This window comes from Silurus aristotelis (assembly GCF_946808225.1).
Source record: "Silurus aristotelis genome assembly, chromosome: 25".
NCBI lineage: Eukaryota > Metazoa > Chordata > Actinopteri > Siluriformes > Siluridae > Silurus > Silurus aristotelis.
This window is the reverse complement of record NC_139598.1, coordinates 14,658,161-14,678,338: the sequence shown is the minus strand read 5'-3', so window position 1 is coordinate 14,678,338 and position 20,178 is coordinate 14,658,161. Positions and strand designations below refer to the sequence as shown.

General features: G+C 36.0%; 1 protein-coding gene across 1 annotated transcript; it reads right to left on the bottom strand.

Moving 5' to 3' along the window:
- Positions 1 to 551: 551 nt before the first annotated feature.
- On the bottom strand, positions 552 to 17,840 carry abcb4 (ATP-binding cassette, sub-family B (MDR/TAP), member 4). The gene is made up of 29 exons (XM_083530100.1): positions 17,756 to 17,840; positions 17,533 to 17,643; positions 15,633 to 15,708; positions 14,113 to 14,281; positions 13,882 to 13,930; positions 13,529 to 13,720; positions 13,080 to 13,251; positions 12,801 to 12,925; positions 10,619 to 10,790; positions 10,234 to 10,347; positions 9,228 to 9,338; positions 9,001 to 9,126; positions 8,714 to 8,917; positions 8,357 to 8,527; positions 7,791 to 7,952; positions 7,496 to 7,663; positions 7,152 to 7,298; positions 6,960 to 7,064; positions 6,358 to 6,435; positions 6,172 to 6,255; positions 5,307 to 5,510; positions 5,005 to 5,105; positions 4,762 to 4,902; positions 4,014 to 4,170; positions 3,574 to 3,771; positions 2,604 to 2,810; positions 2,260 to 2,406; positions 762 to 1,528; positions 552 to 669 (listed from the first exon to the last, which is right to left on the bottom strand). Exons 2-28 carry the CDS (start codon positions 17,592 to 17,594, stop codon positions 1,325 to 1,327), a joined length of 3,846 nt encoding a protein of 1,281 aa, XP_083386226.1. The 5' UTR covers positions 17,595 to 17,643; positions 17,756 to 17,840; the 3' UTR covers positions 552 to 669; positions 762 to 1,324.
- Positions 17,841 to 20,178: the final 2,338 nt, after the last annotated feature.

The window sequence follows — 20,178 nt, the reverse complement described above, 5'->3', positions numbered from 1 at the left end:
TTTTTTCTTTTTTTTAATGCATCAAATGCGCATCACCAGATGACTTAAACAGCACATTTGCATAAAAAGTAATGGCATCAGCAAGTACTACATAATTAAAGAAAATAAGACTATGGAGCTGCAAGGCAACACTAATGCAGTGTAAACAGCAATGTATCAGAGCAATGATATGATAGTAATATGATAGGGGATCTGACCAGAGGGTAGAAATTGGCAGCTGACCAAAACTGGGGAGAAAATTATATAAATAAACACTTATGCAATACTGATAGATTTGTCTTCCTAGATGTAACGTCTCAGCTCTGTGTCGACTGTCTGTATGCACTGAAATAATTCACTGCTTTTTCTGTAATAATGTGTAAATGCTTTATGAATGTGGGGTATGTGATCATATCATATAAAACTGTGCCAGACAATAATGTCGATTCTTACACAACGATAATGCTTCCTGTATACATTTACTGCCTGTATAAATATATAAAAAGATTAAAAATAAAACTGTAAATGGATTTTACATGGGTGTCTATGGGTTAAAAAAAAAATATAGCAAATTTGAACAAGTGCTAAAATTTATTTCAAACAAAAGTAGAGAGACAGTATAAATATTTGTGCCCAATTTGAACACAATACAGTGCCATAGCAGAACTTTTGCTACTTATGTGACAGGTTCTTTTATATATATATATATATATATATATATATATATATATATATATATATATATATATATATATATATATATATATATATATATAAAAAGCTTCATTAATTAAATAAATATATATTAGTAATAATTACGTACATTAAAACTAGCCAAACACACAGCATCCAATGATTCTTATTACTTCTGCGACACATTCTAGCTTGCTGAAAATCAATCTCTGTATCTGTTATTTTGACTGGGTGTGGCTAAATTATTGTTTTAAAAAGTGCTGTTAGTTGTAATATGGATCATAAGTGATTATTAACCTGAACTGAATTAGTTAAATAAACTCAGGTTAGAAGTGAATATATGTCCAGTGGAGTCAAGTTTTAACATCCTCAGTAGTGCAACCGTATTTTATTCCTAGACATATCCTTGTCTATTACAGCTTTTTAAATTGTTTAAACGATGTCGCATAAAAGGAAGAATAACATCTGAAATGTTCCTCGTCTAACATGATGTTAACATATATAACTATAACAACGTATCCTGTCTAACATAACAGATCATCTCACAATATGCTCAGCACCAATAGAATACTTACATTCTTCGAATTGCAGAAAACAAATCCTGGTCCCCTGTCATTATCTCAAGTAATAGCTAATTCCTATTTGCTGTATTCTATTTGCTGTAACCCATTTGGGAATTGACAAGTGTGTAGTAGACCCCCTTCTGGCTGAGGAGCTGTTTGTGGGTGCCCTCCTCCACCACCACACCGTTCTGAAACACGGCGATGACGTCTGCGTTCTGGATGGTGGAGAGCCGATGAGCCACTATGATGCAGGTACGACCCTCACGAGCCTTATCCAGCGCCTCCTGTACGATCTGCACCAACAGAGGAAATCAGTCATTCTCATATTTTTAGAGGTCTGCACAGGCACTGAATGACCCCCTACTGGGAAAATTCCCCTCTTTCAATGCATTAACATCATGTCGTTATTGTTTAAGCAAAAGCCACACTTCTATACACCTAGGCATTGCAACCCTTTAGCTAGTGAAGTCTGGGGAAATTATAACTAGATGAATTTAATAAAGATTTCAGATTTTGGTTATTTCCTCTTTTGCCTTTCTTATACCACATTTCTGAACCTTGCATGCTGATCACAGGTACACTATTTTAAACTTAAGCCTGTTCATTCCTAGACCCTTATGCATCCGCATCCTCTCCACACACTTAGTACTTCACTGTCTTCTACACCTACAGTATATACTGTAAAGATTTTTAATCCAACTATCCTTGTCACTCCAGTTCCCCTTAGGATTTCTTTATCATGTCATCTCAGAGCCTGTTCCCCATTATAGGTCTACATCTACATACAGATTTATGCATCGAACTACTTAAGAGTACTGTACAAATAAAATAAATTACAAAGATATTACATATTACAAGGGACAATACTATAAAAAAAAAAAGAAACTTGCATATATTTTAGAGTAGTCAATGCTCAGCTTGTATAGAAGTATAGAGTTACAGATTTACTGTTCTCTGAAAATAATTATTGTCAAAATATCTGGCAACATAAGCTTTTATATATTTATATATAAAGTCTCAGTACCTTTTCACTTTCTGTGTCGAGTGCTGATGTGGCCTCATCCAGTAGCAGGAGTTTGGGGTTGCGCAGGATGGCTCTGGCAATGGCAATACGCTGCTTCTGTCCACCTGACAACTGAGTGCCTTTATCACCTGCCTGAGTCTGGTATTTCTAAAAGACACAATACATAAGACCCACATGTTAAATGTCAGGAACAGCTGCTTAATTTCACAGAAATGTATTGAATGAATAAAATAAATATTTAAAATTGTAATCTAAATAAAATACTTGATCTTTATATGGTCTAATAGGATTAATGTTCTAAATTTAAGGTAATAATATTCAGACTATAAAAAAAAAAGGTATACCTGAGGAAGCCCCTCTATGAAGGAGTGTATATTGGCCGCCTTGGCAGCTTGTTCAATCTCATCCTGAGTGACCTGCCTGCTGTTATCTCCGTACGCGATGTTCTCAGCCAAGCTGCAGTCAAAGAGAATTGGCTCTTGGGATACAATTCCTATCTGAGAGCGCAGCCAGTGGATGTTCAGCTGTTTGGTGTTGTTATCATCTAGCATCTGCCAATCAAAAGGCAAATGTTAACATCTACGACTAACACAGCACAGCTGAAAAACAATGTAAGGACTCGGCCATGGATTAATGAGGAATAATCACCATGCTACTCTTGCTACCCTGCAGGAGGCAGTGCATGAAAGTATGAGAGCACTTTAATGATTCTGGATATGGATTTTTATGGTGCAATTTGTGTCAGAGGACACTGGACAGTATTTCATAGTTAAATGATCACAGTTTATTTGGCTCTCATCAAGTATTTGCCATAGAGTAAACGATCCATGTTAGTTATAGTAGGACTCATTAACAGATATATCAAGTTGAATTTTTATGACTCCCGTAACATAATTCTATTAGTTGTTTTTAAATAAAAGCACTTACAGAGATTAAAAAAAAGCTGACCCTTCCAAAACATTCTTGCCAACTGTCTTTGGTTATGATGTTTTCTGCTGGGAGCTTGTCACGTTTCCACATGTCACATCTCAAATGACTAAATAATTAGTTTTTGTGATACTATGGGGTTTTAAAAGTCCCAGCCACATTGCTGTACAGCACCATACATACTTGCAACACTACTGAAAAAGGTTAATCACTTATATTATATCTGCTAAGTGGTGGTCATATGGTGTCAATAATACAATAACAGGGGTCTGTGCATAGCAGTATATAAAGTAGAGTAAATCTTTTTCCACCTGTAAAGTATCTTTCCATGTTGTTACCTGAGTAAATACTCAATGTGTGTATATATACGGTGGATGTGTGTCTCACCACAGTGCCTTGTTTTGGGTCGTAAAATCTCTCCAGCAGCTGAATTGTGGTGCTTTTGCCACAGCCGCTGCTGCCGACCAGAGCGAGGGTCTGACCCTTCTTCACTTTAAGCTGTAGGCCCTGCAGTACAGGCACGTCCGGCCGTGATGGGTATCTAAAAATGACCTCCCGAAAGCGGACGTTCCCTTCAAAGTGATTCTGCACACATAAGACAGCGATCTCAACCAAAAATAATTACATAAAAAAAACAAAAAAAAAACATAGTTAACCTTTATTATGAAAAAAATTTAAATCCATAAGACAATCCATTTAATCATATACAAAGGCAAATATAGAAGCCTCAGCCTGAATTGAAATGTTATTAAAAATAAATAGCACATTCTGAACTTTTTTATTTTGAGAAAGTGAAATTAAAGAAATAAAGGGAAAGAGCATTGTACCGGTGTTAGTCCTTCCTCTGAGTCATTGTCAATCTCTGGCACTCGATTGATGAGCATTAGGATATGGGAAGCTGACATCTTAGCCTTGGCATAGTTTGGAGTAAATGAGTTGGCTTCTCCCATAGCCATGGCTCCATATATTATAGCTGAGATTACACTGAATAAAAATAAAATCAAATAAATATAAAATGTCAGTATATGAATTGCTATTACCCTACAGCCACACCATACATGTTCAAGCCCTAGGGGAAGATTTCAGTTACAGAATAAATAAGACTTAATGTTGTTGAAAATGTTGAACTTTTTCAAACCAGGGAAAATAATGCCTTTAGCCTTAGTAAACATGCTTCTAACTTTTTTTTAAATGATTAACGGATACCATGGGAACCAGTAACCTTTGTACCCTATATTTTGTTCTGTCTACTGTCCATGCAAGTAACTAATTTCTTGTGATTTTATGTGCGTGTTCTTGTGATTCATGATAACACTGCTACATTATTGTTTAACATAATTTACATATTCACCTTAAACTGTTGTACTACAACCTGGGTTTTAAAATATAGTAGAAATCTGGCTGTATTTGTGTTTTTTCTTTTTGCAAACCTTGCAATATCAGTATTATGGGATGCTTTAAGTGGATTTATGATGTATAATCACAATTACATTTCAGGTTTTAACACAAGAAATTGAAGAAGAGTTCAAAAGATGTTAATATGAAATTCATGAAATACTTGTCCTAATCACTTACAGAAAAACACCCTCAAACGTCATCATTTCTTGCTCAATGAGCCATGAGCCGAACTTGAAGCAGCCCGCATAAGCAAAGTAGATCATGGCTTGGGAGAAAGAGAACGTAAAGCCAAATATATGTGCCTTCTTCTGAGCATTCCTGAAAAAAAATAATAATAGAAATCCAATCCAATTAGTTGTTTTCTTTAATATGTACTAGCTGTAATTTTATTTTTAAACAAGCATGAAAAGATGAACTGACTTGTATGGTAAAATTAGGTTCTGCTGGTAAAGTGTCTCAAACTTCCCCTCTCTCGTCAATGATACAACTGTGCGGATATTTTCAATGGCTTCAGTAGCAATCTTAGAGAAAGGGAAAACAATGACATGTCAAAAGTTGCACAACAGTTCTGCACTGGGTTTATTCTAATTATTTAAAAAAATTGTTACATATACTGTGAAAAACCATATAAGAACTGCATACTATCTAAAGGTGGGATTCTTTTAACAGGAAAGATATAAATCACATCTTATTTATTTAGCTTACTATAAACAATGCAGTACCTTTCCAGCATGCTCTAACTCCTTCTTGTCCTTTACAGCATGACCTCCCAACATCTTCATCTGGATTGCCCCTGCTACAGCAATAATTGGAACAATGGACAGGATAAGCAGGGTAAGCTGCCAGCCATACACGAATGAGATGATGATTGCAGTGCCAAGGTTCGCCATATTTTGAGCCAATGTGGCCAATCTCACCCCTGTTGCCTGTCAAAGAACATTCACAATTCCTATTACTTTCAGTGTTTCTCCCCTTTTTCTTTAAAGTAAAAAAGGAGGGATAAATAATTCTAAAATGCACTAATGTTTAGTATTAGATACAAACCAGTTTGATACACACTTCTGAAATAACAAATTTGCTCAATTTACCATTAATTATATGTTATTATAAATAATTAATGACATCATCTATATCTAGTCATCTATATTTTCATTTAAAAATTCTCACCAATGCAAGTGTGATTTAAAAAAGTGATTTAATAAATTTGATGCAGCTCACTGGTAAGTGGCGCTATGGTGAGCTATTCTTAGGGCAACTCATGTGGTCCCTGCTGGCAACCTGGTGCCTGCGAGCACCATGTTGGTGACCCCTGATCTAGACTAAGGTATTTCCTCAGAATTCTTGAACAGTTGGATTTGGATATAAAAGTTTAAGTATGGCTAAATTGAAGAGAAGTTGTAGGGAAGAATACCAGAATGAAAGTCACTCATACAAATTATATCAGCACTTTAATTTTGTAACTTCAAAAGGCTAAAAACTGCATATATATATATATATATATATATATATATATATATATATATATATATATATATATATATATATATATATATATATATATAAAAGGAAAAGAGAATAAAGACTCACGCCCTGCACTTGTGCAGTGTCGGTGGCCAGTCTGGTGGTCAGGGCTCCCACACTATTCTTAGGGTCATCATACCAACCTAGGTCCTAAAGACACACATGCAAACATGAAAAAGGTCTTCCTCTGACCTATTCTATATATGATTGGTTTAGATCATATACTATTAAAAGCAAACTTTTGACTCTGACCTGTCTCATCATGGATTTGAAGGCTCTGTACCTCAGTCTCATGGTCAGAATCTCACCAGCTTTACCAAAACAGTAACCCTGAAAGGAAGACGTCAAATATACTGTACTTTATTTACATGCAAACTGCAAATCATTTGTCTACAATAACAATATTAAATGCATAACCAACTGGCAATTCAATATACAGTATATTCTTTTTCTATTTATTATTCATTACAATGCATACACTGCCAATTTTCTTTCCACTTGCACATATCTGTATAAAGGATCTGTAAATTCTGCACATACTTTATTTAAACTGGACTGTACAATGTCTAAAAATATTTTTTTCCTTCTGAAAACCCAGGATTTTTTATTAAAAGCAAAATAATTGTGGTGTTTTAAATTCGCCACTTTTGACACCATTGTTAATTGTCATGGTGGATCAAAGTTAATCAATAACAAATCAAGTCAGCTCAGCTATGTCTGTAAATGAATAACCTAATGTTCCACTGGTACTTGTATGAAATAAAGTCATAACATTGAAGGCAATTTGTTCTTCAACATAAACTCTTTTCAAGAACAGTGATATACTATCTTTATGAAGGTTTAGATTACTACACCTGTAAGAATAGAGAGATGAAAGAAACCGCCCCAATGACAGCAAACAACAATGAGAAGAGATTCGCCCTTTCCCTTTTTACATTCTCATCTATCTCAGCAAACACCTACGGGAAAAAAAAGTAGAGAATGTGACCCAATCAACACTGAATTTTTAAATTAGCTTCGGTGTTAACTGCATTTGTGTGTCTTACAGCAATGATTTTGGAGAAGATAACAGCAAAAGCAGGCTGCAAGCCACCATTAATGGTCGCACAAATGATGCCCACCACCATGTAGGGCCATTCTGCCTTATTCAGACTAAGTACTTTGAAGAATGATACTTCTGGGACTTTTTCCTCCTACAAAAAGATGAAATATGGTGAAATGTGTGTTACAATATCAGTATAATGATCATCTAATGAAAAGATTACCAGAAAATAATGCAATATTTTTTTATCATATGAAAACTGCTTTTAGATCACCCTTTAAACATCTGAATGAAAGTAAAAAATAAATGAGTTTGTTTTTTTTAAATGTGCATTGCTGGGCGTTTTACCTGAATGGACTCTTTGTGTTCGTCCTCCTGGCCTTTCTCTGAGCCAATGAAACTCTTGGATTTCTGTCTGAAGAGTGTTTGTTCAGTAATAGACGTGACAGACGGGCTTTTCTCATCCAGCCCAGGCTCCTCTGCTTGTGTCTCTGTACCTTCTGTGCTCTTAAAAGTCTGACGGGTCAAATTGTTTTTTTATTTCCACGATATTGGACACATTAAAGTATGTACAATGTACAAGATAAACTTTACAGATTACTCTCACAAACATCCTTTCTTTGTGTGTCAGAGATCAGCTCACCTGCATAGTGACCAATGATTGATAGACTCCCTTTTTCTCCATCAGTTCCTCATGTGTGCCAAGCTCTACAACTCTTCCATTCTGGAATCCGGCGATGACGTCAGCATTGCGGATGGTGGACAAACGGTGGGCCACAATGACAGTTGTCCTGCCAAGTCTCACCTACACGGAATCCATTTATTACGTTTATTTATCTTGTGGCTAAAGCATATGAAATAAATAGAAATTAAAACTACTTTATTCTACGTGTCTTCTAAACAACTGCACAAAAAGTGGGGGGCATTATAAATGGTCATGTCTTATAATAAACTGGTCTTGTGGTGTGTAAACTGGTGGTGTTTAATGGGTAATAGTGGCAGGTTAAATCTCAGTGCTTATTTTAAGACACATACCGCATTCCATCAAAGACAAATAGATAAATGAATGATAAATGTATAAAATAAATGATATATGTCAGGTTGGGTTCCATCTCGCTTACAAGCAGCTCTAGATAAAAAAAAACTGCTGTTGACCAGCTTACTACACCTTCACCAGTGTAATAAAGAGGCCTTGTATGACGTGCTTACCTTATCCAGGGCTGCCTGTACAATCGCCTCACTTTCTGTGTCCAAAGCTGATGTTGCCTCATCCAACAGGAGGATCTTCGGATTGCGCACAAGTGCTCGAGCGATGGCAATTCGTTGTTTCTGCCCTCCACTCATCTGAGTGCCTCTGTCTCCCACCAGAGTCTCGAATTTCTGTAAATGATGCTTCATTAATGCACAAATAAATAAAGCCTAAAAAAGCTTCTTTCTGCCTAATGTCCTACGTTTATTACCAGACACTATTATTGCTTTCTTTTATCTTTTCTATTTAGTCCTTCAGGCTCTTTTCTTAAGTTGGCCTTTTTTTTTTGTTAATAAATATTTTTCAGTATGACTTACATCAGGAAGTTTCATGATGAAATCATAGGCATTGGCCTCGCGTGTGGCCTGTTCTATCTCCTCCTGGGTCACGTCTTCACGGCCGTATCGAATGTTCTCTGTAATAGTGGTGGCAAATAGAATAGGCTCTTGACTCACAACGCCGATCATCTCCCTCAGACAGCGCACGTTCAGAGAGCGAATGTCATGGCCATCTATAGTCACCTAGACAACGAAAGTGGGTTGAGATTTAGGAAGTATGTCCTAAATATATTTGACCAGTTTTCTTTTTCTTTGCCCACACTTACTGCTCCTTCTTGGGGGTCGTAGAAGCGCTGGATCAGCTGGACTGTTGTACTTTTACCACAACCGCTGCTACCTACAAGTGCAATAGTCTGTCCACTGCTGATCTTCAGATTCATGTTGTTTAAGACCTATAGACAGGCAGAAATTGGTGCTCTGAACAGTTTTTCCTTAAACGTTTTTCCTTTAAGCTCAATGACAAACATCTGGCTAAGTAAAGGCTTATATGTACCTTCGTATCCTGCCGTGAGGGGTAACTGAAGTGAATGTCTTTGAACTCTATGTTTCCTTTGACCATGTCAGGTTTGTAGCCTTCATCTGAGAAACTGTTGATGCTGGGTTTCTGTGGACAAAATACAGGTGTGCTTTACTTCCCTAGATAAAAACAAAAACAAACTCCAGAACAAAATAATTAATAAAATATTTCATGTTTTTAGCTCCAGACCAAAAGCACTCTAATCTAATGGAAGCTTGTTTGGACTGAGTGTTGTTTAGAACTCAGTAGGGGACCACCTCTGGTCTTGGGTTCATGCTGCCACTGAAACAATGACAGGAAGCGTTAAAATCGACTTTTTATTTATTTGGACAGGCTCTGCGTTTCTGAAGTTTTCTTTGTTCCTCAAAGCTCTTGTTTGCTCTGTGAATGTTTATTATAACTGAAAAATTGGCCATGACATAGAGTGTATATATCTGTGTGCATGTTTGAGTGTGCACTGATCCCACACCCTGACCTCTTCTTTCCTTACTGGGAAGAAGCAAGAGACAGGAAGTGAGAAGTCCCAAGCAAGATGTTTCCTAATTCTCTATGTGAGAAAATTTTATTTAGTAAGAGGGTCTTCCAACTTCCCTTATGAAGAGCAAATGTAAAACCAATTACTCGGTTTGAATTCCTGTTTCTGTATCCAACTGTAGATTTACATTTAGTTTAATCTTTTACGTCTAGCATCAAATCTAAGAGCCAGTATTAAAAATACAGAGGTGAATTTCCTTTTGCTTAAACTTTGAATGCAAGAAGACAAATTTCCTATAATTCAAATTTCCTAAATGTGTGTACAACCCAGAGTGCACAAACCTTCTCACTCATGGAATTTGATGGAGTGATTTTGGAGTAGCATGTTGGAACGATATCTAACAGTGAGAGTCAGTTCAGAGTTTGATTTGAGTCTGTGGAATTGTCACTTAAGCAATGTCTTCTCTCTTTGTAAGAAATCACAAAGTCAGTATGAGTTGTTACTCACATGATCGATGATGTTAAAAACCTTGTGAGCAGCACCTCGTGCACTTGAGAATGCTTGAATGTTAGGCGAGGTCTGACCAAGGCCGAAAGCTCCAATCACCACAGCAAAAAATACCTAAATGGGGAATAGAAAGTGTGGCTTTTTTACTCCTTTATGTGGTAATGACTGACAGTACATCTGACAGTGATATTTCTTGTTGCATTTGCATCTTTTGCAGAGTATTTGCTTTTGTACTGTACACAGTTTTAAGTAAAGTTTACCAAGTCTGTTCATTTCTAATTATAAAATAATAATCTAGTCATCACGAACAAAACTGATGGAATATCCTTTATGATTAATGAAATTTAAAGTCACAGTGTCTGAATATATCAAACCTTCTACTTACTGTCAAGAGTGTTCCGATGTCATACTCTCCAGCAAAAATCAAGGTGCTCCCATACCAGAAGGACAGAGCATAGGACATGTATATCATGAAGTATGTGAAACCTACAGCAATGTTTACTGTAATGGCTTTCTTGATACCAACGTTCTTGGCGTCCTCCAGGTTTTTCTGATACCTGTAAAAAAGACAATCAATTGTTAAACATTATTAGGTAGCCTCAAAAAACATTTAAATATACAGTGCATATGGAAATTATTATTTTTCAACATTTTGTTATGTTACAGCCTTATTCCAAAATGGATTAAATTCATTATTTCCCTCAAAATTCTACAAACAATACCTCATAATGACAACGTGAAAGATGTTTATGAAAATCTTTGCAAATGTATAAAAAATGAAAAACAAAAAAATATTACATGTAGACAAGTATTCAAGTGTGCATTCTGTTTCCACTGATCATCCTTGAGATGTTTCTACAACTTGATTGGAGTCCACCCTTGGTAAATTCAGTTGATTGGGCATGATTTGGAAAGGCAGACACCTATCTGTAAAAGGTCCCACAGTTAACAGTGCATGTCAGAGCACAAGCCATGAAGATCCAAGGAATTATCTGTAGACCTCCAAGATAGATCAAGGCACAGATCTGAGGAAGGGTACAGAAAATTTCTGCAGCATTGAAGGTCCCAATGAGCACTGTGGCCTCCTTTATTCATAAATGAAATAAGTTTGGAACCACCAGGACTCTTCCTAAAGCGGTGGGGGGAGAAGGGCCTTGGTCAGGAAAGTGACCAGGAACCCGATGGTCACTCTGAAAGAGCTTCAGAGTTTCTGTAAGAAATAAGAACCTTCTAGAAGAACAACCATCTCTGCAGTACTCCACCGATCAGGCCTGTAAAGTAGAGTGGCCAGATGGAAGCCACTCCTCAGTAAAAGGCACATGACGCATGAAGGGGGTTGTTTTTAGCATCAGGAACTGGGAGACTGGTCAGGATGCAGCTCTATAGAGATATCCTTAACAAAAACCTGCTCCAAAGCGATCTTGACCTAAGACTGGGGCGATGGTTCATCTTCCAATGGGACAACAACCCTAATCACACAGCCAAGATAACAAAGGAGTGGCTAAGGGAAAACTCAGTGAATGTCCGTGAGTTTACCAGCCAGAGCCCAGACTTGAACCCGATTAAACATCTCTGGACAGATCTGAAAATGGCTGTGCACCAACGCTCCCCATACAACCTGATGGAGTTTGAGAGGTTCTGCACAAAAGAATGGAAGAAACTGCAAAAGGTGCTTCAACAAAGTATTGAGCAAAGGCTGTGAATACTTGTTTACATGTGATGTTTTGGTTGTTTATTTTTAATAAATTTGAAAAGATTTTAAACAAACTGCTTTCATGTTGTCATTATGGGGTATTGTTTGAAGAAATTTAAGGAAAATAATTCATTCAATTCATTTTGGAATAAGTGAAATAAAGTGAAGCGTTGTGAATACTTTCCAGATTCACGGTATGCACCAAGCAACTTTCACTTGTTTTTTATATACTTTTACAAATCTTTACTAATAAAGTGTTTGACAGATTTTATTTTTGTTGCACAAGGAACACTAACCTGTGGGATTCTTAACTCTTAGTTGTCACTATGTCTGAATTCGTAACGCCTCACCTTGGGGAGTTTCATGAAACCAAATTACTAACGATGAAATCGACCAAAAAATTTCCAAATAAACAGTTTGTAATCAAATATTAACTGTTAGATTTTGCATGATGCTCTTGTACTGCTTTCGGAAATGAATTTTTTAAACGCAAATCTCTTTTTTTCCCCACCAAATTTTAAAATGCAAAGATTTTACTTGCAGCTAAGGTACGTACAAACTTTATATAGTGGAAAAATATCATACATTTAAAAAGTAATGTTTTTTTCCAGGTTCTCACAAAAAATACAAAGCACAGATAAAGTTCAACGACAAGTGATAATTTTATCACTTTATTGTGCTAAAGTTCATTTGTCTGCTGTTCAAATAGGATGGAGTGTTTATGCACACTTTTAATCTATGACTTTACATACTGGTTTGCTTTGTATATAAAGCTACACATATAAATCATATTTGCTTAAACGCACTTAAGAGTGGTCGTAACATTCCCCGGAGGTTTGCACATAACATTGCCTATTCTCTAAATTAAACACACCTCTTTATTTCCTTCTTCTGTCCTCCAAATGCAAAGACAGTTCTTATAGCAGACAGCACCTCTTCAGCAACAGCTCCAGCTTTCGCATATGATGTCTGCTCCATTGAAGTGAAGGAGGTCATTACCTAGACAGGAAGCACGCAAATATCTAAACTTCTTTTATTTCACTGTGTATAATTAAATACTGCTTTAACTTATACTGATTGGGAAATGTTTTGGTGTTTCGAAAAATGTATGAAGACCCCATCTATTTATTCGCATCTGTTTACTTTCTCTCACCTTGCTAATAACCGCAGCAGAGATGCCTAGCAGGGGGCTTATGGAAACAATGACAAGGGTGAGCTTCCAGCCTTTGATAAAGCCAATGATGAAGCCCGTTAAAAAGGTGGTTAAGGACTGAATTAATGTGCCCAGCTTGTCTGCAATGCCTTCATTTATTTTAAAAATGTCACTGAAAAAAGAACAGAATATAATACAGATATTTGTAAATAAAATATTTTTGCGCGTGGCACGTTTTTCCAATTGCACGTTCCAAATTATGTGGAAGTATTAATTATTTTTAAAGTATTATAAAGATCTGTGCATTGATTCAGAATTGTTTAAAGAAAGAATTTGTTACATTTAAGAGTCCATTTATTCAATCGTATTTAAATATAGTGTATTTAAAATCTATTATTCTTATTATCAAATAATTAATATTTTTTCTGGTATTTAACCCTGTTTCTTACTCAGCAAGCCTTGTATTAAGCTGTCCTGTTTCGTTGACATCAAACCAGCCGATGTCCTGTTTTAGGATTGAGTGAAAGAACAACTTTCTGAGTCTCTTCACTTGCCGCCCTGCAGCCAGGGTCCAGAAGGCCACCTGCATATAGGCTGCAAAAAGGACTACACCTCCCATGATGCTGTAGTAAATGGCATGCCTGAGCAAAGACACATAGAAGACACATTTTTGCAGTTAATGTTTGACTACATGATTGACAATAGGCGACAGGGATGTAATTCAATATGACATTGCTGAAACATAGCCAGTAATAATGAAAATAAAATCTTAAGTAATGAGGTACAAAGAGGAACCTGTTACCTTGTCATTTGTTCTCCGAGTGTTTGATTGGAAATTGGCCATCTTATGTCTAGAATCAGGAATTAAGCAATTAAGAAATAGGGCTTTTTTTGTCTTAAACACTTACTGTGTTTAAATTTGTTCTTTAATATCTATTTATGTACTTTGTGTAATTTATGCAATATGTACTTTAATTTTCTATTTCAATTAATCATATTCAAAGTAAATTCTCATAGAAGTTTTTTTACTCACTCCCTGGCAAAGTGATGTTTGGCAGGTTCTGTAAAATACTGTCATCCACAAAGCTGTTTGTCATGTCTCCAAATACAACCACCATAGCAGGAAGCACTGCTCCGTTAGCCATGGCCATGATGGTTCCAACCACCATCAAAAAAATATCCAGACTATCAGCAAAGCGAAACTAATAGATAGCAAAAAAGACAAGTTGGAGAACATGGTCATATTTAAATAAAGCAAATATGTATATTTTTTAAAATATTTACAATCTAGTAATCATCGTTCATAGATTGACTAACAAGTGTTAGTATTTAAGCTTGACTTCCATTCATTATGAAGGGTTCTGTAATGAATAAATAAGCATTCTAGACTGTGTTTTGGTACATTTTTATAAAATAATTTTTATATACACTGCCCATCCAAAAAAAAAGTCAACACCTAGATTTAACTAAGTAAATGGGTAAGAGCCTCACTTTGGAGAATTACTGCATGGATGATTTCTTTTCAGCTGGAAACAATTTATTTAACTGATGCAGTGAGTAGCTTCTCATTTCTTAAACAACCATGTCGGAAGACACGTCCTGTGGTCGTGGAAAAAATGGTAATCTGTTTTACAAGTGTCAAATTATCGGCATGCATCATCAAAAAAAAAAAATCTAAGGAGATTACTAAAACTACTAAAATTGGGTTAAGAACTGTCCAACACATTATTAAAAACTGGAAGGGTAGCGGGGAACCTAATGATAAACATTCTGTGCAATCAAAGCATAAAAAAACAACAGTAGAACTCACGTCTATGTTTAATAGTAAAAGTAAGAGCATTTCCACATGCACAATGAGAAGGGAACCCAGGGGACTGGGACTAAACAGCTGTATAGCCTTAAGAAAACCACTTATCAGTAAGAAAAAAATGGTTTGCTCCAATTCGCTAGGGAGCATAAAGATTAGACTTTGGAGCAATGAAAGAAGGTCGTGTGATCTGATGAGTCCAGATTTACGCTGTTCCAAAGTGATGGGTGCATCAGGGTAAGAAGAGAGGTGGATGAACTGATGCACCCATCAGTTATGATGCTATAATATGGGGTTGCTGCAGTTGGTCAGGTCTAGCTTCAGCAACTACCTGAATATACTGAATGACCAGGTAATTCCATCAATATTGGCATATTCCAAAATGACAATGACAGGATTGATCGGGCTCAAATTGCAAAAGAGTGGTTTTAGGGAGCATGAGAAATAATTTTCACACATGGATTGGCCACCACAGAGTCCAGACCTTAACCGCATTGAGGATCTTTGGGATGTGCTGGAGAAGACTTTGCGTAGCTGTCTGACCCTCTCATCATCAATACAAGATCTTGGTGAAAACTTACAGCAACTTTGGATGTTGTGACATTGCAGAAGCTTAAAATATTAGTGTGTGTATCTTTTTTTGGGACAGGCAGTGTACATAAATGACTCAGCAAAAAACTAACATCTGTAAAGTAAATTGAATGATCATGATATTGTAGAACTGATATTATAAGATTTGGACTCACTATTTCTAAAGGTCCCACCATCGGGTCCGGGGCAGGTTTCTCTTCTTTTTTTCCCTTTTTTCCTTTTTTTTTCACACTGTAAGATAAATGTGTATCACACTCAAATACTGTACCACATCAAATTCTAGAAACCATGGCAATGCTAAATCAATATCATTATTACTGATGTTAATACACCTTAGATTTACTGTATATTTATATATAAATGTCAAAATATCATTAAAAACATCACTTTATTAAACACAACATTGTTCTTTTTTTAAACGCTCTCTAGCAAACCAATATGTCATGATGCACATGATGTATCATAGAAAAGTCTTGTGTATAAACATATTGTGGCATCTATACTAATACTACAACTGTTGAATATTATTTATTCTGTTTGGTCAGAAAGTGTTTTTTCTAAAACGGACAAAAGTTTTGTCTGCAAGGCAAATCATGAGTTTCAGTATAAAAAAGAACATGCAAAGAAACTTGAATGGTGGATGAGCCCCATAATCTTAGCCTAATGAACCTATAAAACCTGTGGATGTATAAGATAAAATAAAGTTTAATTATTAATATGTTCCATCATTCAGGTAAGGTTTTTATAACATTTATAAGAGTCTCCAGTGTCAGGGATTTTTTCATTGCAAGAAAAGTTAGGACAGAGTTTGGGCTTTTGGGGTTTCTTGCCAACTTGCCTACTTCAAAAGAGAGGAAAGAGAGAGACAAAGACAGTAGTGAGAAAGCAACCATGAATAGCTCTTACAATGCACATGATATCAGGATCTAACTTGTCTCCCATAACACAGATGTTGCTTCAAAGGTTGTAAAATAAACTGTCGTACAAATATGTGTTAAATATGTTAATATTATTATTGATAGAGGAGGCATTGTCCCAAAATTGTAGAGAAATAGCACATATTTTTGTTTAGTTTTTGATATAAGCTTATGTCTATTACCCTTTAATAATATACAGTAAGGTGTATATGTATATAAATCATTATAATAAGTCAACATTATGATCAAAAAGTCTGAAGGTTAGCATAATATCTATCAATCGATAACATTTAATTCAGTGTAATGACGTCATTCCAATGTTTTTTTTTTTTTTTTTTTTTGTAAATCATTTGGTTTATGAAATAAATTTCTTTTCTTTATTTGTTATTTCTGTGTTTCCATGTTTTCTATAGACACCGTGTCCCTGTGATTGCTCTTTTCTTCATCCTGTTGAGTTTTAGATCAACTGAGTCCTCCATTATTAACTGTAGTCAACCTAAACTATTACTCAATTACTTATTCTTATGTCTATATACCTATATATAATATACAGTAAGGTATATAAAGTAATATATATATAAAGTAATCATTTTAACAAGTCAACCTTACGATCAAAAAATCTGAAAGTGAACATCTAAATTTTACATAATGCAAATTATATATGAATGTAAAATGTAGCTCGGAAATTTTTATTCCAGTGGGTTTTTGTTTGTTTGTTTGTTTGTTTTTTGAGCATGACTGGCACACAGTGTATAAGTAATATTTCAGTTTTTAGTCATGTCTGTGTGTTTTTGTTTTCTATAGACAGTGTCCCTGTAATTGATGTTTTCTTGATCCTGTTGATTCTGGAGCTTGAGATGAACTGAATCTTAAATTATTTGAGCGTTCAATATTCTCTCCAAGGTGAATTTGCTGTTTGTGTAGTAAACCATTATATTTTTTAATAGCTTAATGGGGATGTAAAGAAATAAAGTCATAAAGTAATAAAAAAAAAAAAACCTGCTGACTCGTGTGCTGTTATTCAGGACTGATGGATGTGTTTTTGTAGAGCCGGTGAAAACTTTTTAATTCAGTTTCAGGTAGGGCGTTTACTTGAAATAAAGACTTCAAAGTGTACACAGTTTAGACAAAAACCTACCTTATATCCCCATTTGGACTGTCTGGACCTTCCTGTTGCTTTAAGTCGTACTTTTTGCCCATGGTGCCTGCTGTTGTTCAGTAATGTTGGGAACTCGAGCTCTGCTGCTTCCTGAGGCGACACCGGTGAAAAATGTGTCATTTATTTAAATATTAGCAACATCCCGATGTCAGCACCTGTATGAGAAGTAAAATACAATACTTGCTTTACACACAGCCGTTACCTTTAGCTAGGAGCTCGTGCGCGGTGGTCAGTCGGCGCGCGCGGCTAGGTGACGCGCGCCCGGTGCGCCCGGAGTTTTATTCCACCTGCAATGACGTCATTTTACAACAGGAAGCGCGGGGCTGATGCATGTGTCAGATTCTTATACTGTATATACAGTACCAGTCAAAAAATTTTTTTATTTCCAACATTGTAAGAACATGTATGGAATTAAAACGTCTTCAATACAAAAAGTAATATATGATCTCAACTGGAGGTCAGGTCATCTGAAGCAGCAATCCATCAAATAGCTCTTACATAATCTAGAGGTGTGGTGGAAAACCAATAAGGGTCCCACTGAGTGCAACCCAGAAGGGGCGGCATGTCGCTGCAAAATGTTGTGTCCTCAATTTTTAGTCAATCCCCAATGGTGTCACCAGAAAAGCATCTCCACACCATCACCATAAGTCTTAAAAGTTACAGTGGTAACAACCAAAAATCACAACTTTGGAACCATCAGACTAAAGGACAGTTTTCCACTGATCTAATGTCCATTCCCTGTGTTTCTTGGCCCAAGCAACTACCTCCTTCTTGTTCTTGGAAGTAATGATTTCTTTGCCCAAGGTTGACTTACACAGTCTACTCTAAACAGTGGACATTGAAAAATGTCTGGCACCTAAAGCATTTATGTATATTGGTGATTTCGGTAAACGTATCATCTGTAGTAGATGTAGCCTTTGGTCTTCCTTTCCTCGGCTGGTTCTCATAAAATTCTTAAAATTTCTTCAAGGAATGATGGAGTCTTTTCTTTTTTCTTAACTGAGTGTTTCTTACGATAATAAGGAGATGTACAGAAGTTGTAGTTGCACTAAAAGGGGTATTGACCCTGTACTCACCCTTTCACTGATAGTCTAAAGCACATTAATTAGGCAATTGGACCTGTGAATTGAAAATCATTCCGGGTGATCACCTCGTGAATCTGATAAGAGAATGCCATTAGTTTGCTAAACCGTGCTCTAAGATAAATGTAGCTACTTTGGACAATCTAATTATAAAACATATTCTGGGATGCTTAACACTTTTTTGTTTACTACATGATTTCATACGTGTGCTTTCATCATTTGGTTGTCTTCAGAATGAATGCACCTTTCACTGAATGTTGCCAATATTCTGTGTAAATGATAGAAATGTGTCAAAATTTCACTAGCTCAGCAGAAATCCTCAGCCCATCTGACAACAGCAACCACACCACTGTCAAAGTCACAGAAATCACATTTTTCCTGATGTTTCAACTGAAGCACTAATAATTGACTAGGATCTTGTGCTGCAAGACTACAATTTCATGGATAAATACACGTATTCCCTAATCAGTTGAGTGATCAGTGAGCTGTAGATGTAGATTTTAAGATAAATAAGATGCTTCAAACTAAAAATGTCAAACAGTTTCCGACCAAAATCAGGCAAATAAAACATCCACATTGTCCTCTGCAGGTGTAGTTAATGCACACTATCATTTCTTTTCAAATTTAGCCAAACAAAATAGCAATCTTAAGATTTAAACTCAGAATATATCACAATATCACTATGTAAATAATCCATACATGACGACTCTATCTGAAGGAGCTAGTCTCAGTGTTTCTGACCTCCACAAAGTAAAACGATGTGTCTGAGACACTATGCTGGTTTAGTGAAATATAAAAAAATTACTCTTCTGTATGTTTCGGCTTTTCATTTTAAAGCAGCAGTGAATAACTTCAGTCATGGAGGGTCTACCATGCCTGATTTAAATGACAACAAATCCAACATTCTCATAGATGAAGATAGACAAGAAGACTTGCAATCTGTGCCCCAAGACTAAAATATAGATACATATATTAAATTCCATTTAATTGATGTTTATTTGTATAGCGCTTTTAACAATGAACATTGTCTGAAAGCAGCTTTACACTGATAATGTGGTGATAAAAAAATGAATACGTTCTTTATAAGTGTAAGTTTGTCCCTGATGAACGAGCCGGTGGCGACTGTGGCAAGGAAAAACTCCCCGAGACGGCATTAGGAAGAAACCTTGAGAGGAACCAGACTCAAGAGGAAACCGATCCTCATCTGGGTTGCACCGAATGTCTATTTATTGCAGATATACAATGTTGCGGGGTGCAGTGATGATGATCAGAAGCAAACTGTAGTCCTGAGTCAATGTAGCAGTCTGTTGACATTATCTACAGTCCAAATCCATCCTCAAAGCTCACGTTCTTACTCTGAAGAAATATATGTATGTATACTGGTGTTTCCTTAATCTATATCTAGATAAATGGGACTAAAAATGTCTATTATGCTTTTAAGCAAAGTAAAAAAAAAAAAAAAGCAAATATACTTACTTACTTTCATCTGAGGAAAATTTTCCCTCTTGTCGGATATCACCAGGAAATACATAAGAAATTACTT